The sequence below is a fragment of the Capricornis sumatraensis genome, chromosome 19, assembly GCF_032405125.1.
Source record: "Capricornis sumatraensis isolate serow.1 chromosome 19, serow.2, whole genome shotgun sequence".
Classification (NCBI taxonomy): Eukaryota; Metazoa; Chordata; class Mammalia; order Artiodactyla; family Bovidae; genus Capricornis; species Capricornis sumatraensis.
The window spans coordinates 71,846,455-71,871,236 of NC_091087.1; the positions used below are offsets into that span (position 1 = coordinate 71,846,455).

At 51.8% G+C, this 24,782-nt stretch overlaps 1 protein-coding gene across 4 annotated transcripts in view; it reads left to right on the plus strand.

Annotated features, from left to right (window-relative positions):
• The window catches only part of EVL (Enah/Vasp-like), a 119,555-nt gene that overhangs the window by 68,286 nt on the left and 26,487 nt on the right, over positions 1-24,782 (plus strand). For all 4 annotated transcript variants that reach the window (XM_068990899.1, XM_068990898.1, XM_068990901.1 and 1 more), the window contains exons 2-3: positions 2,872-3,040; positions 12,781-12,958. In XM_068990899.1, coding sequence (XP_068847000.1) covers positions 2,872-3,040; positions 12,781-12,958 — 347 coding nt within the window. The remainder of the gene's footprint in view (positions 1-2,871; positions 3,041-12,780; positions 12,959-24,782) is intronic.

Below are 24,782 nucleotides of genomic sequence, written 5' to 3' on the forward strand. Positions count from 1 at the left end.
CTGCACCATGCAGGCTGTCTCTTTGGGTCTCCTAAGAGGCAGGCCCCAAGACCCCAAGGAAGGTTAGTTACTAGAGGTCAGTGAAGGATGGAGGGAGCGGAGAGGCCCACAGAGCCTCAGGCCACGAGGCAGGTCTGCAGGAGGAGAGGGGGCAGGAAGGACTGAGGAGGAAGCATCTCCGGTTCGGGCCTGGCTAAGGAGGAGGTTCCCCCTGGGGACGACCCCTGCCCCCACCAGGGACCAGGTCACCTTGTCACCATTTAGTCGTTGGCAGAGAACATGACCTCTGTGCAGATGTGGTGGGTGTCCAGGGACAGCAACTGGGACCTCTGGTGGAGCCAGGCTCTTTGCAGGTGAACTGAAGAGCGCTTCTCCACGGCCATCGTACAGGGTCTCTGCCACACGCGCCCTTCCTGGTTGCTCCCCCAGGGGCATCTTGGGGCTTTTGCATCCCATGCCAGTGAGTGCCGCAGCTGCGGCTTCAGCTCAGATCCCCTGACTTGATCGCACCTGTGCCTTGCTAACAAACTTCGTGCTGCGTCTCAGGGTCCCTCCCAGCGCCTGAGCCGGCATGCACGCGCCTGCTCGCTCCCTTCCCTGTGGGCCTGAGCACAGCTGCAGCAGTGAGTAACACACTTAGCCCCGACCCTGACTAGTAGTTTCCATCAGGGGGGACTCTGACTTGACCTGGACCAAGGCCTGCTGATTCTGTGTACAGTTCACTCTGATTCCTAGCAGACTTCGTGAGGACAGGGCTCAGCTAGGGGAGCAGCAACTTGCGGCTGCTGCTCAGTCACTTCGGTCGTGTCCGATTCCGTGCAGCTCCATAGACGGCAGCCTGCCAGGCTCCTCTGTCCCTAGGATTCTCCAGGCAAGAATAACTTGCTAATATTCTCCTAAAAGAGACACAGTTTCAGGCTCCAGAACTCAGAGAAGGCAGAGCATAGTGCTGTGTTTGGCTTTGTTTTTTAAAAAAAGAAAAATTATTTTTAGGTGTGTATTTATTTGGCTGTGCTGGGTCTTAGTTGTAGCATGTGGGATCTAGTTCCCTGACCAGGGATCAGACCTGGGCCCCCTGCATTGGAAGCGCAGAGTCTTAGCCACTGGACCCCCAGAGAAGTCCCTGGTTATCTTTTTGTTTTGCTTTCTTCTCCCTGCCAATATGATATGGCTGTCTTCTGGGAAAACCCCTGCCTGTTCGGCTCATCACTGATTTCCCCTTATTTGTTTGTTGAATGAATAATGAATCATGAAAAAAAAAGGTGTAGCACGGTCTCAGAAGAGCAAAACCCATATCATGCACTCCCAGTACGTGTGACCACAGGCAGCCCTCGACACAGGGCTGGGACAGCTGGCGTCAGGTGGACCCGACTGCTGCTCCCTGGGGCGGAGCTGAGGGGGCGGCAGCCCAGCCGAGATGGAGCAGAGGAGGTATTTGGGGGCGGGGGGTCTGGGCGCTCTGAACATGAAGTCATTGGCTGGACTGCTGTGGAATGTGCGTTGAGGCAGTATGTGTGCATGGGTGTCTGTGCACATGCCCAGATTACCGCTAAGATAATCGTAGTCTGCACGTGGTCCTCCACCTTCTAGGAGTGTTAGGGGAGCGGGTCCTGGGGAGGCTCGGGCACCGACTGCTGAGGCCAGGCTGAGGTTGTTCCAGGCCACTGAGGGCCAGTCGCATAAAACCACAAGTTTGCCGCCTGGTGACCACCAGGAAGGGGCCGAGGGAACCTCCTCAAGTGGTCGGTCTCCCTGCCCCTTAAATATGGTAACGGGACTGACTGACTGTCCTGCCTGCTCGGTCTCCTCGTGACCGTGCCCACCGCACACGCTTTCACTTCCTCAGACACCGGCCCTGACCTGCTGGGCTTCGCTTTCCACTCCGGATTCCTGAGCTGTGTTCCTCCGGCCTCCCTTCCCACTAGCAGCCGCTCCCCACCGCTGCTGGTGTGCCTTCCTGTACAGCCACGTCTCGCCTTCTGAACCAGGGGCTTCCAGCAGACTAGAGACGGAGAGCGTGGATGCTCAAGGTGATGAAGGTGAAGAGGCGGCAGGCCCGGGAGGCTGGCCCCGAGCTGGTGGCAGGCGTGGTAGTACGCTGACTTCCCTGATGACTGTCTTCTCTCTCCAGGCGCTTCTTTCGCTTTTTCCCTGGTTTTCTGTCATATTCTGAGCAGGGGAAATTGCTTGGAAATGTCTCCAGTGAACAGGGTACAGCCATCTGCTTGTTTTGATTTCCATCACTCTGTTCTTTAGACACTCACCTAGTCATGTTACTGTCTGCATAGCTCGTGTGAAGCTACACTCTCGTAACATCACCAGTTGAGCATTTTGTCGGCTGTTGTGAAGAATGTTATCGATGCTGTATACTCTAGAGTCAGACAGAACTGGTTGGAGGTCCCAGATAAAATCACCCAATACCTGTGTGAATTTGTGTAAATCTTTCCGAGTCTCCAAGCCATGCTTTTTCTCAACTACAGAATGGGGAGGAGAAGTGGCTGCTTCCTAAGTTGTGAAGCTTAGGTGCTTTAGTGCGTTTTCTTATCTAACATTGTGCCTGGAATATTGTAGACAGCACATTATGGCTGAAATTCCTTTTTCTGTTCAATCACTTTTCCCCTGAAGGCAGAGCTGTGAGTCTCTTCCACGTACCTCCATGGAAACGTTGACCCAGGAGCTCCTCTCCACTCCCCTGGTCTGTGAATTCTCAGAACCCATCACCTCACCCAGCAGCCCTTCCGTAGGGAGTTGGACGCTCTGGCGACCAGGGAGTTCCTCTGTGGCAGCTGGCCTCCGTTTCAGAAAAGGACAAAGCCAGCATCCATCCCTTGTGGCTGAGGCCGACACTTAACGTTCTCTCTCGCTCTGCAGTGAACAGAGTATCTGCCAAGCCCGGGCTTCCGTGATGGTCTACGATGACACCAGTAAGAAATGGGTACCAATCAAACCTGGCCAGCAGGGCTTCAGCCGGATCAACATCTACCACAACACTGCCAGCAACACCTTCAGAGTCGTCGGAGTCAAGCTTCAGGATCAGCAGGTAAGTGCTGGAGGGACAGGCCATGCCCACGAGCCTGCGCCACACACGCACGCGCACATACACACACACGTGACATGGTGACGTGGTGGAGAGCGGCCAGAACAGCACAGTCACGGTTTAGTCAGAGGCCTGGCTTCAAAGTCCTGACTACATATTTTCATACTCCAAGATGTTAGACCCTGAGCACACTGTCTTCTAAGCTTCATTTCTCAGAGACAGTAATCCGCACCATGCCTCCCTCTTTGTGATATCATATTAGAATAAAAACAGTAGATGGGAAACGGCTTTTACAAATGTGCCACTGTGTTAGCGTTACTCTCTGCCTTGTTACTGTTGTTCAGTTGCTAAGTCATGTCCGACTCTTTGCAACCCCATGGACTGCAGCCTGCCAGGGTCCTCTGTCGTCCACTATCTCCCAGAGTTTGTGCAAATTCATGTCCATTGAGTTGGTGATGCCATCCAACTGTCTTATCCTCTGCCACCCTCTTCTCCTTTTGCCTTCAATCTTTCCCAGCATCAGGGTCTTTTCCAGTGAGTCAGCTCTTCATATCATGGGGCCACAGTATTGGAGCTTCAGCTTCTGCATCAGTCCTTCCAGTGAATAGTCAGGGTTGTAGCGAATAAAACAACAACATTCTCTGCCTACATACCTATAAATATTGGCCTGGCCAGAAAGTTTGTTCGGATTTTTCTGTAACATCTTGCAGAAAAGATGTTAAGGAAAAACCCAAGTGAACTTTTTGGCCAAACCAATCCTATAGCTGTGAAGAGTTTTTGGTCCACCAACTCCCTGAGTCTTACTTTGAAAGGCAAGAAGGTACTTAAATCTTCAAGATGATTTGAAGATTCTGGGATCATTTATCTCCTTAGCAGTGCATCCTGGGCAAATCAGATGATCGCGTTCATAAGTGTGTCTGATAAGCACGTGTGCAAATAAATACACGGCAAGTCCGCCTGTGCCGGGGTAGTCGTGTAATATAACTCGACAGAGTGGTCTGATGTGACACGGGCTGAAACACAGACATAGACAAAGGGCTCGTGTGGCGTAACCACAGCGACTTTGGTCAGGGCTTCATCTCTCTTCTCAGAGATTGACGAGGACGTTTTCAGCAGCGAAATAAACAGATCTGTAGTTTAGCATTTGTGAAAACCTTAAATAGCACCTTCTTAGTCCTCGGCTGAGCTGAGCAGCAGGTTAGCTGCTATCTCTGCAAGAATCATCATGTTCGCAAATAGAAAAGAGAACAGAAACCAAGACTCTATTTTTAAAGCGTGTCGCCTATTGAATGGGTTTCTGCTTTGGCCAGAACAGTCCGATAGAATTTCAGATTCTTGTGGCTGAAGAGCGGAGCCTCACTTCAGAATCCCTGGTCCAAGGGAGTCTGTCTGACCTGGAGCCCTGGCCACCTCCAGGTCAATCTCCATCCCTTGGGGTTGAGCCTTACTGGCAGGAAGGTTATTCCAGGAAGCTTCTAGAAGCTGTTTCCCTGTTCTTAAAGTTCATTGATTCTTGCTCTGCTTTTTAGAGGCACACCACACCATACACTGCAGGGACATATGACACCTTTAGCTCCAGCTGCAGTGACAACCAAAACATCTCACACGTTTCCCTAACACCTATGGGTGGGGGCCAAGGCAGTTCCACTCTGGTGCTCACTTTCGATATACAGCCCACAGCCTCGTGCAGTTCCTAAATCACAGTGGGTGTCCCTAAGTGGTTGTTGCTTTTATTAGGACAAGTTTTCCATTCCTTTCATGCCTCTCGGTTGCCCTGCAGGGCACACTGGGAAGATACCGTGGTGTGTGGGAAGGGCTTGGGACTGGAGAACCAGATTCCCTGAAACCAGCATAAACCTTGTTGTTCTCAGGAGCCTCAGCCTCCTTCAGAGGAAAGCACATATTGGGGCTCATTTGGGAGGAGGCCTTTCCTGCATCTGGGGGTGGGGGCAGGCAAGCAGTGACCCCCCCCCCAGGAAAATTCAGAGAGACTCAGTTGCCTTAGCAATCTTCTGTGTCTGACAGAGGAGTTAGCAACACAGCCTTCCACTTGGAATTACACATTCAACAAATAGGCTCCTGGAACATGGTTGCAACTCTGCCTGGGTGGCTGGAGCATGTTAGTCAGAAACACAAAAGAGTAAACCAAGGCATTAGAGAGTGGCAGGAGGCCTGGTCTGTAATAACCTTTATGGACAGAGGAGAAAAAGTTTATTTTCCTCGGGTCTGTTTTCCAGCAATATGGATTACAAGGTCAAGCATCTTCAGAGAAACAGAGATTCCTGGTCTTATACCCAGATAGGGATATCTTATGTGTTTAATGCTCTTTATGGCTCATGGAGCACCCTTCACGTCTATTATTTCATTCCCCCAATAACACCAGAAAGGAGAATGCTGTAAGAATTCTTGCCCCCATTTTGCTAAAATAGGTGGACATAAAACCAGGTGATTGTATGTGGGGGAAGAGGAGTGGTAAGACAGTATCATTAGCCAAGGTCTAACCTGAATGAGGGGAAGAAACCAAAAAAAGCTTAGTGGAGAATGATAGTTCATTATGTCCACTGGAAGTGTTAGCTACCAAATGTAGTTCTCAGACTAGGTTAATAGAAGTAGAGGTGCGGACGGAGGGAGGTTATAGTCCTGCTCGGCTCCACCGTGAACTGGTCGTACTTCACCGTGACCGTCAGGACTAGATCTGAGTGCCGCGTGGCATCTGTAATGAGGACAGCAGCCAAACTGGTGAGAAGTCTGAAAGCAGCGCTAATATGTGGAACCGCTGAAGAAGTAGCAAGAGATACATACCTGGGGAGAGAAAAACCGAAAGGGACATGAATACAGTTTTCAAATCTCTGAAAGGCTCCTTCTCCGTGTGGAAGGGAAATCTTACTTCCTCTGTGAAGCCCGGAGAACAGAACTAGGAATACTGCATGGATACTACAATCAAGAAGGTTTAAACTCCATAAAAGAAAGAACTGTTTAACAAGGATCCTATGGAAGAGTGTATTGCTTTGTGAGCCCACGAGTCAGCTGGCCATTTGGTAAGCGTCCTGGGAAGGACATCCTGTCACTGGGTAGAGGTTTGGATGCGGTGAGACCTCACATGAGGCCTTGGCCAGCATGTAGACCCTCAGGTTTCAGGCCCAGATGAGCTCGTGGGCCAGGAAGACTGTTGCCCACCATCAGCTTCTTTCTCTGTAAAGGGCTCTTGACTGTTCTTACTCAGAGGCCTCAGAAACATGTTAGACAGTATTTGGAGTTGCACAGCCTTCCTTGAAGAGGACAGGAAATCACTCCCACTTGTTCCTGCGCTCCTCAAAATAAAATATGTGCAAATGTAATTGTGGACTCTGACACACACACACAAAAAGTGACCTTTTAAAATAAGTTTAACCTTCAGTACTTGTCTAGATTAGTCCTGCCAAAGCTCGGAGAATTAGTTTTAAAATAAAGCATATAAGGACACAGGTTGAAAAGTAACAGAGGGAAAAAGCATAAACCTTACAGACACTGACCAAGGAAAATGGTGTGACTGTATTAATATTGTACAGAATAGACTTCAAGGCAAAGAAGTATTACTGAAGATAAAGGACCTATTTAATGATAAAAGGCATCAGCTGAAAAAAATATAACAATCTTAAACTTGTAGGCTCTAATATATCTTCAAAATATATAAAGCAAAAATGGGCAGTTCTAAAGGAAGAAATAGAAGCATCCAGAAGCCTTGTTGGCGATTCTGATGACACCTGCAAGAAACTGAATAAGCAGACATAGAAAATTTGAAGAGCGTGATTGACCAACTTGACCTAATTTACATTTATAGAAACTATAAGCTGTCACAGTAGAATATACAATCTTTTCAAGTGCACATTGAGCATTAACCAAAATAGACTGCATTCTGGGCCACAAAGCTAATCTCAACACGTGTAATAGGATAAAAATCATACAGAGGTTTTCTTTGATCGCAGAGGAATTAAACAGTATATAATTAAATAATCCATGATACCAAAAGAAAAAAGAATTCACAATATAAATTACAAAGTATTTTGGACAGAACAATAGTGAAACTGCAATGTAGCAAAACTTGTGGGATGAACCAGCATGTAGGGAAATGTATATTTAGAAATGCATATTGGAAAAAGAATGAAAAGTCAGTGACCCAAGCTTCTATCTCAAGAAGTTAGGAAAAAAAACATAAACCAGCAAAAATAGAAGGAAAAATTAAAGCCTAAAATTTAACGAAATAGATACACAATAGAGAAAAAGCAAAATATTTTTGTTTTTATTTTTTAAAGAGTCTAGGTAGACCTCCATGTATATGGTCACAAGATTGATGACAAAAGTACCATTATACTTCGTGGGCTAAAGATGGTCGTTTCAATGGATGATACCAGAACAATCAGATATCAATACCAAAAAAAAAAAAGAAAGAAAACTTTACCCCATCTCATGCTATACCCCCAAATTAATTCGAAGTCAACCTAAATATGAAAAGTGAATCAGTAAAGTATCTGCAAGAAGATTCGTGAAAATATCTTCATCATATTGAGGGGAGAATACAAGAAAGCATCTTTATAACCTGGAACAGGACGCAAAAATATTAACTGCAAAAAAAAAAAAAATGAAGTTGGACTTCTTTAAAGTTAAGGAGTTTTCTTTATTAAAAGGCACCATTAAAAGAGGTCAGACTAGGAGAAGGTGTGTGTGTGTATATGAATATGACAAAGAACTCATGAAGAATGTATACAGAACTCCTACAACCTAAAATGGAAAAGGCAGATAGCCTTTTAAAAATGAGCAAAAAGACTTGAACAAGAGTTTCACAGAAGGAAAAAAAAAAAACAACAACAATGGAAACAAGACATGCAAATGAGCCCATGGAAGTCGCTCCACATCATCAGGGAGGTGCGGAGATATCAATGATATGATATCAGGGAGATGCGGATGAGAACTGCCGAGCACTTACACACACACACCAGGCACTTAAACACACCCCAAGCACTTACACATACACCAGGCACTTACACACATACCAAGCGACCAAAACGTAAAGGCTGAAATGGAAAGGACGCCGCATGTGGTGAGGCTGCAGAGCAGCTGGAGTTGCCACTGGAGCTGGTGGAGGCGTCAGTCAATACAGCCTCTTTGAAGAATGGTTTGCCAAATTCTAGTAAAACTCCATATACACCTACTCTTGGGTAACATACACACGAGAAATGAGCACCTGTGTGCACCAAAAGACCTATGTGAAAATACTCACGGCAGTTTTACTCCTAATAGCCAACAGCTAGAAATGATGGGCAGGAGAATGGATAAGTAATTTATGGTATTTTTAAAAAGAGAATGGTATTAGCAATCAAGAAAGCCTGAATTCTTACCAACGCAGTGGCACAGGTGAATCTCATGGACGCCACATTGAATGAAAGAACATCGAAAAAGAATGCGTGCTGCATGAATTCACTTCTGTGTCGTTCCAGAACAGGAGAAAGTAACTGATGCAGGCACTCAGAAATGTGGGCATCTCTAGGGAGGAGTGTGTAAGATGAAGCTGATCCACACCCCTAGGTGGACTTGCAGTAATGCGCATGCTATAAGGAGGTGAACAAAGGAATGGAGCCACTCTAGGCACAGAGCGTTTTAAGCATCAGCCCATGAGGCCTGTCCGTCAGTTAATGAACACTGACCACCTCTCAGCAGATGGTCAAGTGAGTCGGCTGTGTGTCATCCACACATCTGTCCAAAACACATTGCATGGACTCTCGTTTTTTAGAAGGCAATTGGGATGTTTAGAATAGATCTTTTCAAGTAGAAAATACCAGATGTTTCAATGACCATGTCCATTGATCCAGAAATTCTGTTTATAGGAATGTTCATACTGATGTATCCACAAGGATATTCAGTCCAGCATAATTTATAATATTTCCATTTTACATATGAAGAAGGTAATGTCAGTAACTTTTCCAAGGTTAAAAGACCCTGATGCTGGGAAAGATTGAGGGCAGGAGGAGGAGACGACAGAGGATGAGATGGTTGGATGGCATCACCAACACAATGGACATGGGTTTGGGTGGACTCTGGGAGTTGGCCTGGTGTACTGAGGTTCATGAGGTCGCAAAGAGTCGGACACGATTGAGCAACTGAACTGAACTGAACTAGATATTCCCTCTGGTCTCTGAGTTCCTTAAGCCAGTACTTTTGGCCACACTGTTCCTGTATTCAGGACAGGCATCCACCACCCCCAATTTCCACTGCCTCTAAGTCCCCCTCCAAGAACATAGACAACCAGAGATTTCAAACCATAGGTTCTAAACCTCACTTCCCCACGTCCTCCCCTTGGGTACCTGATAGATACACTGAAGAGTCTTTTTTTTTTTTTTTTATCTGCTTCAGTATCCCACAGCCATTCTTGATACGATGTGGTTTCCAGACCTCCTTCCATTTAAAACGTGGCCCTCTGTGTCCACTAACGGTGCAGCACCAAAGCCACTTGAGCACAGGCTTTCTGGGATGGACTTGCCTGTGTGGAAAGGGAGAGGATCCTGTCTCCCTCGTGCTGGCCACTGCACTGCGATTAACGTGCCCTCTGAAGAGCCATCTTAACCACAAGTCACTGTGCTTCTTATCACGCGTGTAACCACAAAACCTCCAGCCCTTTTTCTGACAATCTAAAGCTGAACCCAGAGAGAGAACCACCCCAGGAACCTGGGTATAGAGGTTGGCCCACGCTGCACTGTCAGTGTGTAACAACTAAGTTGTGTTTCCTTAGCTCATTTAGTACACATGCCTTTCTCGCACCCTCTCTCTCTCTTGCTCACCCTGTCTTTTCGCTGTAGGACAACCCAACCTGCCTTCCACGTGGCTAAGGCTTAGAGGAAAACGGTATCACCCACTGTGCTCTGGCCTTGCTTTACCCAGCAGCACAGCAGCGTGGGGCAGTAAACCCGAGCTCTGATCTTAGCGCCCCAGCAACGTGCAGGGTGTCCCTTCACATCTCTGAATCTTCCTGAGCTCACCTCCCTGACCAGAGGCAGGCTTCCCTTGTGGCTTAGCAGGTAAAGAATCCGCCTGCAATGCTGGAGACCTGGGTTTGATCCCTGGGTTCGATCCCTGGGTTGGGAAGATCCCCTGGAGAAGGGAAAGGCTGCCCACTGCAGTATTCCGGCCTGGAGAATTCTGCAAAGAGTTGGGCACGACTGAGCGACAGTAGACTGAGCTGCCTCCAGTCTCAGATCACAGACCCTGGAGCCTCACAGCCAGAGGAGAACTGAGAACCCATCTTGTACCCCTCCTAAAGCAAGATCCTTTCCATCGTGTCACTGACAGCGGGCCATCCAGCCTCATCCAGACGCCACTTGCATACTTCCATCTCTAAGTACCGAATATTTCTCAGTTAACACTTGCTGGCAGCTTGCTGTGTGGTAGCAGCTGTGTTAAGCGGCTTCATGTGCATAATTGCCCCCCATTTCCTACGGCCCTCCTCTGGCAACCATCCATCTGTTCTCTGTATCCATGAGAACATACGAGATAGAGCGTATGGTATTTGTCTTTCTCTGACTTCTTTTCCTTAGCATAATGCCCGTGAGACCCATCCGTGTTGTCATAAATGGCGAGGTTTCTTTCTTTCTATAGCTAAATAATATTTCATTGTGTATACAGTATACCATAGTTCCGCATCTGTCCATGCGCGTCATTGGACGCTTGGGTTATTCCGTATCTTGGCTAGTTTTAAATGCTGCTCCTGTGAACGTGGGGCACGTCTGTGTGTTTGACTTGGTGGTGGCAGCTCGGTCGCTAAGTCGTGTCCGACTCTTGTGACTCCATGGATTGTAGCCGCCAGGCTCCTCTGTCCATGGCATTTCCCAGGTGAGAATAGTATTTTCGTTTTCTTGGGGTAAATACCCAAAAGCGAAATTGCAGGATCATGTGATAGTTCTATTTTTAACTTTCTGAGGAACCTCTGTGCTGCCTTCTAATAGTGGCTGTACCAATTTGCATTCCTGCCAGCAGTGCGCAAGGCTTCCTTCTGCTCCGCATCCTCGCCAAACTTTATTTCTTATCTTTTAGATGGTAGCCATTCTGACGTGTGTGAGATGATAACCCCTTGTGGTTTTGATTTGTATTTCCCTGATCACTGCTAGTGTTTAACATCTTTTTATGTATCTGTTAGCCATATTAGTCCCTTATCAGATATATGAGTTGAATCACTTTCTCCCACTCAGCAGATTGCCTTCTCATTCTGTCGATGGCGTCCTTTGCGTGTAGCTTTTTAGTTTGATATAGTCCCACTTGTTTTGCTTTGCTTTTGTTGCTCTTGTTTTTGGTATCAGATTCAAAAAAATCACCATCAAGACCTGTGTCAAGGAGCTTATCACTTAGATTCTCTTCTAGGAGCTTTATGGTTTCAGATCACAAGAATATGGAGATTAAACAACATGCTGCTAAAGTGGATTGAAGGACAGATCGAGAGAGACTTTTAAATGCCTGGACACAAGCAGGAATGGGAGCATAACCTAACAGAACTTGTGAGATGCAGCAGAGGCAGTTCTCAGTGCTACTGCTAAGTTCATAGCGGTAAAGGCCTCCCTCAAGAAGCAAGGAAAGTCTCAAACAGCCTCGCCCTACACTCAGGGCACCAGGAAAAGATGAGCAAAACAAGCCCGAAGTTAGTAGAATGAAGGGAGCGACGATGATTAGAGCAGAAAGAGAGACTAAAAGGACCATAGAGAAGAGCAGTGAGACTAAGAACTGGTTCTTTCAAAAGGTAAAACTGACCAGCCTTTAGCCAGACTCACCAAAGAAAAAGAGAGCAGACTCTGTGTTCAGGTTAGAATGTCCATACTTACTCAGAGCAATCAAGAGACTCAGTGCAATCCTTATCAGAATTCCAATGGCATTTTCCATAGGACTAGCAGGATAATACTACAGTTTATACGGAACCACAGAAGACCCCCATGGCGAAAGCGATCTTGAGAAAGAACAACAAAGCTGGAGGCATCACATGCCCTCATTTCAAACTATATTACAAAACTGTAGTAATTTAAGCAGCATGAGATTGTCATTAAAGCAGAAATCAGTGGAGCAGAATAGAGAACCCGGTCATAAACCCACGCAGATACGGTTTATTAGTTTATGACAAAAGGAGTCAAGAACATACAGTGGGGAAAGGGCATCCTGTTCAATAAACGGTGCTGAGAAAGCTGAATACCACATTGGAAAGAGTGAGGAGTCGTCCTTTTAACTAACAACCCTTTGGTTAACGCATTCTAGACTCTGCAGAGAGCTACGGGAGCATAAATACGAATTAGAAAAGACTCGCCCTTAAGAATCTTTATGTCTAGAAGTCTTGATGAGATATGTGTCACACCGTGACCTCTGCAGTAACCCCATTAGGTCGGTCGAGCCAGGATGACTATCCCCGTTTCACAGTTGGAGAAACTGAGCCCCGGGGTGCTGCCTGGGGTGACAGGGCCAGGACCCGGGAACCCGACTGCCAGCTCAGGCCGTGACCACACAGCTTTATCAGTTAAATGAAGTAACTGGTTTTCAGACCCTCGCTGTTCCGCTGGTCCTGTTGAAGAGCTGCCTGGCCCAGCTACCCCTTCTTCTGATGCATCCACGTCCCCCTGTCCCCTGGCAGCCCCAGGGACACAGTGTCCTTGCCCCAGAGTCCTTGCCCCGGAGCAGCTCTCTCCAGCTCACTTACCTTTTATTTATTTACGCGTATTTCTCTCTCTTTTCCCTTTCAGGTTGTGATCAATTATTCAATCGTGAAAGGGCTGAAGTACAATCAGGCAACGCCAACCTTCCACCAGTGGCGAGATGCCCGCCAGGTCTACGGTTTAAACTTTGCAAGTAAGGAAGAGGCAACCACGTTCTCCAATGCCATGCTGTTTGCCCTGAACATCATGAATTCCCAGGAAGGCGGTAAGTGGGGCTTTGTCTGGCCTGGCGCCCAGACCCTCCCTCCCCTCCCTCCGCCCTTCCACGGCTCTGGCTCCCGGGGCGTCCTTGACTGCAGCTGTGCTGAGCTGACGTCTGTTGGATTCACAGAGAAAACTGCTGCCTAACTCTAGATAGAAAGCACTATTAGCAGTTTGAGCGAGAAGAGACCTTGGCATCGTTTCCGCCCTTTGTGAGCTGGAGATAGCTGTACTGTGTGCCTGAAATGGGGCATCCAGATGTGTGTTGCCTGTGTCGTCCTTCTTTCCACATTCTCAGCACATATTTGGCAGAGTTTGGAGGGAACAAACAAAACTGTATTCTTGGATTCAGTTATTCCCAAGTTTAACGTACTGTTCCTGAACACTTCTGCGTGTTGCAAACTGTCTGGGGCAAAATAGGTCAGAAGTGAATTGATGGAGCCCATTGACTCATGGCATTTGGTATCCAAGAGAAGAAGGATGGGCCTGTGAACCGCTAGTGATAACGTGTTGCGATAAGGGCTTTGATAAGGTGTGAGCAGGGTAGGGGCTTCAGGAGCATGGAAAGGAAAAGGAGGGACTGCCCAGCTGGACTTCAAGCAGTGGCAACACTTGAGCTGGAGTTTTGACCGGCAGGGAGCTCATGAGATGGGGGAGTGGGCATCCCAGGCAGAGGGAACGGCAGACACAAAGGCTCCTGGGCCTGAAAGCCCAACCTGTGCGTGGAGGAGGGCGTGCAGTGTCTCTGGGGCCCACCGTGCCAAAGGAAGGAGGCTGGACGTGGAATTGGAAGGTGGCAGGGATCGCACAAGGAGAGGCTTCAGCTAACCTGGGAGACTCGGGGTGTAGACAGCGGGGAGGGGGCAGAGAGAGGGGCCAGCAGGAGCGTCTGCAGGGCAGGCAAAGCAGAGACGCAGAAGCACACGTGGCTCTTCGGGCAGTCTGCAGCATCCGCTTCCTTGGAAGAATGGGGCCTTCCAGGGTGTCAGCATCTTGGAGGCCAGCGACGTCCAGCGCTTGGCTAAAGGACTCAGCCTCGGTGGGCATGGCGGCGTGGGGCTGGGCCCGGGGCGCCCTGCTGGCCTTGAGTCCAGCGCACGTCACTTAGTCTCTCTGTGTCTGGGTTTGTTTTCTGTAAGGTGGGTGAGGAGTTCCTTTTATGTGTGTGTGCTCAGACCCTTCAGTCGTGTCTCTTTGCGACCCCAGGGACTGTAGTCCGCCAGGCTCCTCTGTCCATGGGATTCTCCAGGCAAGAAAATGAGTGGGTTCCCATTTCCTCCTCCAGGGGATCTTCCCAACTCAGGGATTGAACCCTCGTCTCTGGCATCTCCTGCATTGCAGGCAGATTCTTTACCCACTGAGCCACCTGGGAAGCCTGATTCTATGTTTAAATGAATTCAAATATAAGATGTTAGTGGGGCGCCTGACATGTGTTAATCTCCCAGTATTACTATTTGTGAGTATTATTTCTGTCATTGCGGCTGCTGCTGCTGCCAGAATTAAGGCAGGAAGTGGGGAGCCATGGTACTTAGAAGCTGCAGGGAGATGCCTTTTAAATAACTGTTTTGCCTTATAGATCCAAGCTTTGAGACCTAACTTAAACCATCAGAGAAGTCTGTTTGTTTGTTTAAATAGTGAACGTGTTTAGAGTATGCTTCCTGCAGGTCATAGGCAGAACCAGCACTTGTAGAGTTCTTTGCCCACTATGAAAAGACTGCAAGGTTTGTGGATCCTCTGCTGAGAACCGGGGGCTGCATGGTGAGGGACCACAGCGTTACTGAGTGAGGAGTGCAGCGCCTGAAACATTGGAGGCCCCAAATAAACATTCATTAAACTGTCTTTTTTCCACCCAAGAGCCTTGAGCCTCAAGGAAGGAGCTGAGTTTAAGGTTTCCAATCTGAGCGGCCTCACTTGCCCCAGGAGGAGAGAGTTTCGCTTTATCTATATATATAGATACATTAAGGTGGGGAAAAGGTTTTCATTTAATCAGATGGCTGGCTCAAAGCAACTACTATTGACTTTATTAACCTCACGGTAGAATCACAAAGAAATCAGCTAATCCAAGCCTCATTTTCAGATAGAGATCTATGACCAGTATAAAAAAATAACTGTTGTCAGGTAGTAAGTCACCTTGGAACCCCAGTCCCCCTGGGTGGAACGCTGTCCTTGTCGGGGTGGGTGGGTATGTGCTCACGTTGACGGGGGCCTGACCTGAGACTCTGCCCGTGAGTAGTCGTCCCTCCTGGCTCACTGGCCTTTGGAGGCCGAGAGCTGGGCCCCTGCGGACAGAGCCTGCTGTAACCTTACAGACACCTGAAGCGTGAGCTCCATGAGCTTGTACAAAGGCGTCTGTGGGACCCCGACAGAGACCACACCCGTCCACCCCTCCCAGCCCAACCAGGGCTTCAGGTTCTGTGACAACAGAGCACCTTTACCTGTGTTTGAACTTAATGTAAATGGATCGTACAGTGTGGACGTCGGGGTCTGATTCTTGTCCTTGACCTCACATCTGAGGCACCCGCCCCCTGACCCATGTGTGTCCGCGGCCAGCCCTGTCCCTGTGGAGCGTGCTCCGGGGTGTGGCTGTGCCTCCCTACCCAGTCGTGCAGCCCCTGGAGCCCGGGCAGGACCCAGGCAGCCTCCCGCTGCAGATAATTGCGACGTTTCTATCAAATGCCCTGCATTGGGAAGTGCTATTCCGCCGTCCTCAGTGGGTGCCGTTCACAGTGCAGCGGACCCTTGAACAGCACAGTTATGAACTGGGTGTCCACTGACGCGCGGCTGCTTTTCCAAGAGTACATCTCCGGCTCTGCGTGATTCGCAGCTGGTCCTCTCTGCAGGTGTGGAGCCGACTGTGTGGTTACACGCAGGTTCTGACCTCTGCAGACCAGAGCCCGACCCCCATTGTGCTCAGGGGTCAGCCGTGGTGAGAAAAGCGTATGCTTGGAGGCCCCAAGGTCTTGTATCGAGTCTTCACTCTACCACCTGTGGCCCTCGGATAATAAACCCTACTTCCTAGGACTGACATGAAGATTCAGTGTAAGTGTTTATAAAGCACTTAGCATGGAGTGCCTCATATGTGATAAGAGTGTGAATAATACTGATTCTTCTTTCCACCTCCGGTCTTGCTGAATTTGCTTGTCTTTAGGTTTCCGCATCCTTGTTTGTAAAATGGGGTCAGAAGTCCCACTTAAGAGGGTGGAGGAGAGGATTCAGTTGCCCAGCGCGGGGCCGGGCATCTGGTAATCAACCACCTTTGCCCCTTCCAGTCCTCACTGGTGTGTCCTATTCCGAGCCGGGCATCCGGGGCCCGAGCTCTTAGACCGTGGACTCTCTGAGCCTCAGGGTCCAGCAGCATCTCCCACCCCCACGCTTGTGCGTGAGGGGCGCCACTGTGCGCGAGCGTGAGTGACGCCGGCGTGCCCTTGTGGGTGAGGTGCGGCCCTGTGCGTGATCGGCGCCGCTGTGCGCGAGCGTGAGTGACGCCAGCGTGCCCTTGTGCGTGAGGTGCGGCCCTGTGCGTGAGCGGCGCCGCTGTGCGCGAGCGTGAGTGACGCCAGCGTGCCCTTGTGCGTGAGGCGCGGGCTGTGCATGAGAGAAGCGGGCTGTGCGTGAGGGGCGCCGCTGTGCGCGAGCGTGAGTGACGCCAGCGTGCCCTTGTGCGTGAGGCGCGGCCCTGTGCGTGAGGGACGCCGGCGTGCCCTTGTGCGTGAGGCGCGGCCCTGTGCGTGAGCGGCGGCGCCAGCGCGCCCTCGCGTGGTGCCGGGCTCAGTGTTTCTGGGTTTCCGTGTGACGGGTGTGCTGGGGGCTTCAGAGCGGGGCTCCTTGTGACTGGCGGATGGCGGAGATAATGATTATGGTAGTAAGAGCATCTGCACTTTCTCCTCACAGCCCAGGACTTGTGTGTGTGTTTTTTAACCAGAATCGTGTCCCGCGTGCCCCTTCCAGCCGCTACTTGGGCAAAGACTCCCGCTAACCGGGCAGCCTGGGGGCAGACCTTCGCTGCCCGAGGAGATGCTCCCGAATGCCCCCCTTTTTTTTCCCTGCAGGTGTCAGGCCAGCTTCTGTGACACACGTTTACCAAGACGGCGAGTGGGGGCTAACGGGGGACATGTCTGCAGCAGCCCTGCGGTGGAACTGACGCTCGTATTTAGGGCCCCTGATTTGAAATTCAGTGTTTTTTCTACAACTCTGCGCTGCCTCAGGAGGTCAGAGAGGAGGGTCAGCCAGCCGTGGGCCCAGCCTGACCCTGCAGCTATGGGCGGTGGTCTCCCTTTGGGGACCACAAGGGCTTGGGCAGGGTGGTCGACCTGGCTCGTGGCACGTTACCGCCACTGCAGACAAAGGACCACGGTCGTGGGTCTCAGTGTCAGGGTCTTCATCTTCCCAACTCCACAGTGCCAGAACCCTTACCTGGCTTCCTCTGCTGCCACCCTCCGTGGGCGCCCACCACCGTCTGCTTAAAGCTGCCTGTTATCAGCCAGGGGAGCCATGTTTTTGGGCTGTACTTGGCCGCCAGGCCCGCCTGGGCTTCCCTTCCTTTCTCAGTTCATTCTCTGTGCAGACATCAGTTTAGGGTTAGAGTTACAACCCTGATAAAGGCAACTGCTTCTGTGTGCGTCCATGTGAGCCTGCTTCTGACCTTAAACAGGCCACTTCTCGGGGACCCTGGTCTCCCCATCTCTGAAAATAGGGGTACCGACTTGGTCAAGATCTCTGCAAGTCCTTCTCACGCTCCTGGTTTAGGTTTTAGGCGCACTATCTGGACAGAGTGCATGCCAGCTCACTCCTTACAGATGTGTCCCCGTGGCCGATGCTCAGAGCAGGGAGAGCCTGGAGAAGAAACTAGAATGACGAAATGTCCCTCTCTATCTCCCGGAGGACCTAGCACCTCGAGAGACAGGTTCCCTCATCACCCACAGTCCTTGTTTATTATTGAAAAATAGAAAATGCCAACGAGCACACAAAAAAATTCCACACTTGGAGTTGTGTTCACAGGGGAGAGGTCAGGAGCAGCTCCCCCCACAGATAGGCCATCAGACCTCAGTTAGGACTCCCCTAGCCTTAGCTTCTCCACCTGTAAAATAGGCGGCCAGGCTGGTCTTAGATGGGATCCTGAGAAGTGAAGTTGCTTAGTCGTCTGCGACTCTTTGCGACCCCATGGACTGTAGCCTACCAAGCTTCTCCATCCATGGGATTTTCCAAGCAAGAGTACTGGAGTGGGTTGCCATTTTCTTCTCCAAGGGATCTTCCCGACCCTGGGATCAAACCCAGGTCTCCTGCATTGCAGGCAGACCTCTGAGCCATCAGGGAAGCCCACATGTGGGTACACAGCAAAGCGTGGTGTGCGTGGCAGGAGTTGTGAAGACTGGCTGGCCTGTCTCGAGCAGGAGGTGGCACCTTGGCACCCCCCGGCTCAGCGTGAGAGAAGAGCATCTTGAGGGCCTTGGTGCAGGCTGAGACGCAGGGGTGGCTGCTGCTGTTGGGGGGCAGGAGCTTTCCTGTTGGAGGCAGCTGTTTCCAGTTCAGGGTTGAGCACAGGGACTCTCAAATGGGGTATGTTGTGGAGTTCCGGGGCTCACCAGGCACGTCCGGCCCTTGCCTGACACAGCCAGAACAGCTCCACTTTATCTCTTGGGGCTCTGCAGAAAAGGAATAGAAACCCCTGGGGGCGTGGTGGACCTCCACGTTGGCTGAGTTTAAGCACGTCTCTCAGAACCTAGCGCTGCAGCCTTTTCTTACCTGGTTTGTTCCATGTGACGTCACTGGTACCTTTCAAGCTGGTGATGGACATTCTCTTAGTCTTTCTGATGTCCGTGTCCTTAACTGATGCCCAGCGTGGCGTCACTCCCAGTGGGCAGGTGCCCAGGCCAGGGCCTCTCCCAAAGAGTGAGGCCCAGAGCCCCTTCCTCCTGTGTCCCACCTCTTAGTTTCCTGGAGTGGGGCTGGATCCTGCTTTTTGTAAACCTCTTTTCTTCTGAAAATTATCTAAAGTAAAAGAAATACTGAGCTGTCTTTCTCTCCTTCCTGCGGAAGCCGTGGACACTTTCTATCCCCACCCTACCCCAAGGATCGCTGGGGACACCCACTCCCTCCTGGCAGCTCCGCTCCTGGCGGCTCCCCATGCCTGCTCCTTTCTGCCCCCTGGCGGCCACCTCCCGCGAACCAGCCACCCAGGGCGTCCTACCGCCCACACCCACAGTGACTCAGCGGGGCGCCTTCCCCAGATCCCCGCCTGGCGTCCCCTCCTGTCCCCACACATCCAGCCCCACCCGTCCTCTGGGAACCTTGCTCTGCTGACAGAGCTGTTTCCAGCCATCATGGCAGGGTTCCCTGTCCTCCCCTGCACTCCGTCGTGATAGGTAGCGCCCCCTCCCGTGTCCTGTTTGTCTCTGACCCTCAAACCCAGCCCACCGTCTTAGCTGACAGACTGTGGCTGCACCCACCAGGTTAGGTGAGCACACCCAGTGTCTTGCTGGTCTAGAGACCCCCAGGCTTCCGTGAGTTCTCTCACTTCCCCTCCCCTCCCCTCTCTTCCTGGGGCTGCCTCCCGCTTGTTGACCTGCATTGGTGCGCTTGTTTTGAGCCTGAGATTGGTTCATGTAGACTGTGAGCCCATCCAGGGCAGGAGCCCTGAAGCAGGGCCGACGGGTCCCAGGGGAGGGTGGGCTTGTGGCACCTGTATGTCTGCCTGCCTGCCTATGCCCCACGGGCCCCTCCTGCCGCCACGCCATCCTCTGCCGAACTAGACGCCATCGCTGGACCAGCAGCCTGTGGAACCGGGCACGAGGCGAGGGGTGCTATCTGTGGTTGAGGACACGGCAAATGGAACTGTCTCACACAGAAATCGCACCCATCTCCTCGGCCCGCCTTGCACCACGCAGACGGACGGCGGAGGCATCTTCCCAGCCGGCAGCCACGTCCTCACCGACCTCCAGCTGCCGTGGCCTGTGGCCTGTGCCCGCGCATCAGACGTGGAGTCAGATGGGGCTGGGTTCCAGCACTGCTTGTGCTGCAGGTAACCCTCGGGCAAGTCGTTGGACCTCCCTGAGACTCAGGTTGTCTGTCTGTACGATGGGTGTACCGTGCCCACCTCACAGGGCTGTTGTGAGAATGGCCTGAGGTGTTGTCTGTGCAAGTTTCTTGTCACTTGACGATGACTAACAACTTGAAGTCACTCTTCATTCTTTTTTTAATGTTTGAAAAGCTCACTAACCAATGTATCAAGGTCTGTAGTGATGCCTTGGGAGGTACGGGCTGGGGTGGTGAGTCCACTCGAGGGTCCGAGGAGAAGCTCGTCTGACCCCTGGGTCTCCCTCTGCTCCAGGCAGGACTTCGTAGCCCTCGCAGGCCCCCCATGTCTGAGCCCCCAGTGGCGGCCTGCTACTGCCATCTCCTTCCTGTTAGGAATTCCTGTCTGTGCACAGCTCCCACCTTGGAGGAGGAGGACCCTTTCCCCCAGCCCCGGGGTTGTCTCCCTGACACCACTGGAGGGGTTTCTTTGGGGCTTTTCGTTTTTTCAGAGATCTGGCCTGGGTACCACAAGCCCAGTTAGGACTCGAAAAAGGGTCCATTACAGAGGCTGCCTCATAGGTGCCCACCCGCCTAGTACTTGTTGAGTTGAGGTGTGGTGACTGATAAGTGACACAGACTCCGGGGGCAGGGATGAAGTGCCAGTCCCATGCCCTGATCCCCTGTCACACAAAGAGCCTGTGAAAACTTGAGCAAGCCATTTCATCACCCCAAGATTCAGTTTCCTGATTTTCAAAGTAGATGTGGAACCGCCTGCAAAGTTGCTGTAAGACTTGAATTGTGGCATAGATGGAACGTGATTTGTAAGCTGTGAAGCAGCCTAAGAATACAAATTGTCATGCTTGTTCCTGGAGCACCCCTGTCCCAAGACATCCTCCTGGGTCTCAGCCCTCGCTGGGGCGGAAAGAAGCCGGGGCACCGTGGGGCCGGCCCACATGTCCTCTTTTGTGCCTGCCCCACCCCATCTCACTGGGTCCCCACGGCAGCCTCTGGGGACTGTCAGGAGCACCTTAGGAATTCTTGTCCCTGCCTGTAGGTTGAAGGTTCACAGCAGTGATGTGCCTGAGGCCACCCTCGTGAGTGACAGAGACCCCAGTGAGCTGGTGGCCTCCGTGTTTTCTGAGTCATAACCCAGCTCGACTGTAGACTGAGTCACTGGACCTTGGTTGCAGTGTGTGGAACTTTCCTTGGCAGCACGCAGGCTTCTCTCTGGTTGCAGTGCACAGGCTTAGACGCCCTGTAGCATGTGGGATCTTAGTTCCTGGACCAGGGATCAGATCCATGTCTCCTGCATTGGAAGGCGGATTCTTGACCCTCTGGACCACGAGGGACGTCCCCGTGGGTTATTATGGACATTTACCCTGGCCTATATTTATAGCCAGATACTTACATCTTCTGATATGTCAAAAATTAGATAGCATCCGTTTTCTTTTTTCTCACCTGGCATGCTTAATACCTTCTCTAAAGAATGATGATTTCACAGGTCAGTGTTCTACCAACTTTAGCTCACATTGGATAAGAGCCAGCTCAGATATTTTCATAAGTGACCATCCCAGGGACTCATGAACCAGAGCTCAGAACTTGGATGCAACCTGCGGCTCCTAGAGTAGACAGGGTGTGAGCACTGGAGGCCCCGCCCCCTGCTTGCTTGTCAGCTGCCTGCCTTCATTCATGATTTATTCATTCAGCAGACACCTGGGTTCTCAGAGCGGACACCAACTTGATTTACCTGCTTCTGCACTTAGCCAAGATAGTCTGTTCTCCACACACAAGCAGATTGATCTTTGCACATCTCGGTCAGGCCGGTTCAGCCTTGCTCAGGCCTCTACAGGGACTTATAGTCTTAACCAGCATCAAATCCAAACCCTGACTGAGGCCAGCCTGGGCCTCGCTGGCCCTGGCTGCGTTGCTCAAGCACTTCCACCCCATTCCCTCTCCCGCAGACCTACTTCCGATTGCAGGGGCCTCCTGGCCTCCGCCCTGATTGTGCTACGTGCTTCTTTACCCTGCAGGCCCTCCGCCCAGACCGCTCTTCCCTCCAGGTAGCTGTGGCTCCTTCCCTGGTGCCTCTGCTCGCGACACCCCATCAGGGAGGCGGCACCACCACACCTGGCCTGTCAGCTCTTTCCTGCTGCGGTCTGCCTGTTACATGTTGCCTGTCTCTCCTCTAGAGAACCTGGGTCCAGGGCAACCGTCGTGTCCATGGCTGCCTCCCCAGTGCCGTTTTTGTGATGGAGAAAGGACCGGTACAGGCGTATACTGGGCCTGTACCGTTCCGGGCCGTGCACCAGCACCCAGAGGGGACTACAGAGCTCAGTCAGGCGGGGAGGAGAGCCTAGAAGGCACAGCATGGCCAGTGCCAGGGCAGAGAGGGAAGAGGCCTGGCCCGTGGGGACCTTTCCAGAGCTTAAAGGATGGAGAGGAGTTTACCAGGTGGAGGAGAGAGAGGGCAGTTGAGAGAAGCTGCCCAGCAGAGGCACGGAAACTTCTCTGCATTGAGCTCACAAGAGCAGTTCCCATCCAGGTGGGTGTAGAGGGATCTATCGGTGAGGTTTACGCAAGTTGGTCAGTCTAGTCGCTCAGTTGTGTCCAACTCTTTGTGACCCCATGGACTGCAACACACCAGGCTTCCTTGTCCTTCACCATTTCCCAGAGTTTTCTCAAACTTGTGTCCATTGAGTCAATGATGCCATCCAGCTGTCTCATCCTTTGCCGCCCACTTCTCCTCCTGCCCTCGATCTTTCCCAGCATCAGGATCTTTTTCAGTGAGTCAGCTCTTGGCATTAGGTATCTTCAGAGGTGAAAAATTGCATCCTGATACCCTGCCCTGGAGCCTGTCTCTTTCCAGGGCTTAGGGGGAGGGTCCTTGCGGGTTCCTAGCTGCCTGCTGGGACCCGAGGGCCTCAAGCGCTGCCTCTCAGCTACTATGCAGCAGTGGCTGCAGCCCGCGGCTCCTAAGTAGACTTAGCAATGGTTTGCCCGGCCGGCCGGCCTGGGTGCCCCCTGTCCATGGAGAGCACCCTGTCTGTCTCCCAGCTTCAGGGGAGCACAGCGCAGACAGGCGTTGCTGAAGGAATCCAGCTCAGCCACCGCCAAGGTGGGCGACTTGGGGCCTCCAACTGTGTCCTGACCTGTTGCATGGGGTACTGATAAGAGCCTGTCAGGTGTTCTGGGGAAGTACACGCAGCGATGCCGAGGCATAAACGTGGGGTATGTCCCTGCTCAAAGTGCTCGCCCTCCAGCAGAGGCGCACACAGACACCTACCAGCCGTTCTAAAAAGCGGCCTGGGGCCTGGCAGCCAGGGTTCACCAGGGCCCTGGGCAGGCCTCGGGGTGGCAGGCCGGTGGGGCAGAGGCGGGAACGGGCCACAGCACAGGCAGAGGAAGCGCCAGAGAAAGGTGGGAAAGACAAGGCACATCCGGAGGACGCAGGACCTGCTGCAGAGCAGAGGTCAGGAGGCGGGTCACAGGGCCTTGGGTGCGGTCAGGACCCCCTGTCCTGGGCTGGTGCACGGTGGAGCCGCAGGCGACTTGCAGTCTCAGGCCTTCACGTCTTGGCCCGTGTGTCGTAAAAGCCCATGCCCATTTTACATATCTGTCCCTCCTTGCCTGTTTGGAGTTACTTCCCCTTCAGTAAAACTGATGCTCCAGAGGGTGATCCGTGCCCTCTTGTTTCTGCATATATCTCAGTACCACCGAGCGGTGGAAGGGTCTGCCAAGGGCACGGGGCCACTCCAGGTCAGCTGTGCAGCGTGGCTTGTCGTCCGCCACAGAGTGCAGGAGCGGCCCTGCCTTGTGACCTCAGGGACTCAGGCACGGCTGAAGGTCAGCCAGACCGCAGATAACTGGCAGATAACTTACCTGATCTCGTCTAGAAACACCTTCTCTTCGTGGGAGCAGAAAACTTGGAATAAATCCTTGTTGAAGAAGGAAGAGACAAGGTGTGGACGGGCACCGCCCGGGCTTATAAGCCGCGGGGGCGGGGGTTTGGTTGCGGGCGGTTTGGGTTCTAGTTCTGATTGTGTCACTCACTTGCCGCAGGCAAGCTTCTCATCTCTCTGGGCATCCCTGGCCTGATGGGGTAATGACAGTTCCGCTCCTGGGATGTGTTATGAGAATTTAACGCCGACATGAAATGATGGTCACTCAGGATTACCTAAGAGGAGGGGGCTCTGGCAGGGCTGAGTTGCGCTGTCAGACTTTAGGCCGCGTTGAAGATCCACAGCCCAGACAAGTGATGCTCTCGAGCATTTCAGACTGGAAACCGGGGTCAAAGAGCTTCAGTCGTGTCCGGCTCTGTGCGACCCCATGGACTGTATCCTCCCAGGCTCCTCTGTCCATGGGATTCTCCAGCGAAGAATACGGGAGTGGGTTGCCTTTTCCTCCTCCAGAGATTCTTCCCCACCCAGGGACTGAACCCCTGACTCCTGCATTGGCAGGCGGATTCTTTACCACTGCGCCACCTGGCGAGCCCTTCAGGAGCATGCCCAGGGTCAGAGTGACAGAGCCGGGACTCAAATTTAGCTCCAGGTAGCTTCAGGCCCTTGCTCTCAGAACAGTGCCAGGCATGTGGTAAACGCTTTGAGAAGTGGGGTACTGCTCCCAGCCCCTTGACACCTCCTCTGGCTCAGCCCTTCAGATAGGAAGATTAAGTCCCAAAGAGGGAAGACGACCTGCCGCCCCAGACCCCAAAGCCCAGTAGAATCCACGTGTTCATCATCCAGGGAAAGATTTGAAAGGCAAGGCTTTGTGAGCCCCGGGTCAGGGAGGAAACGGGTGGGGCTGGGGAGGTGCCA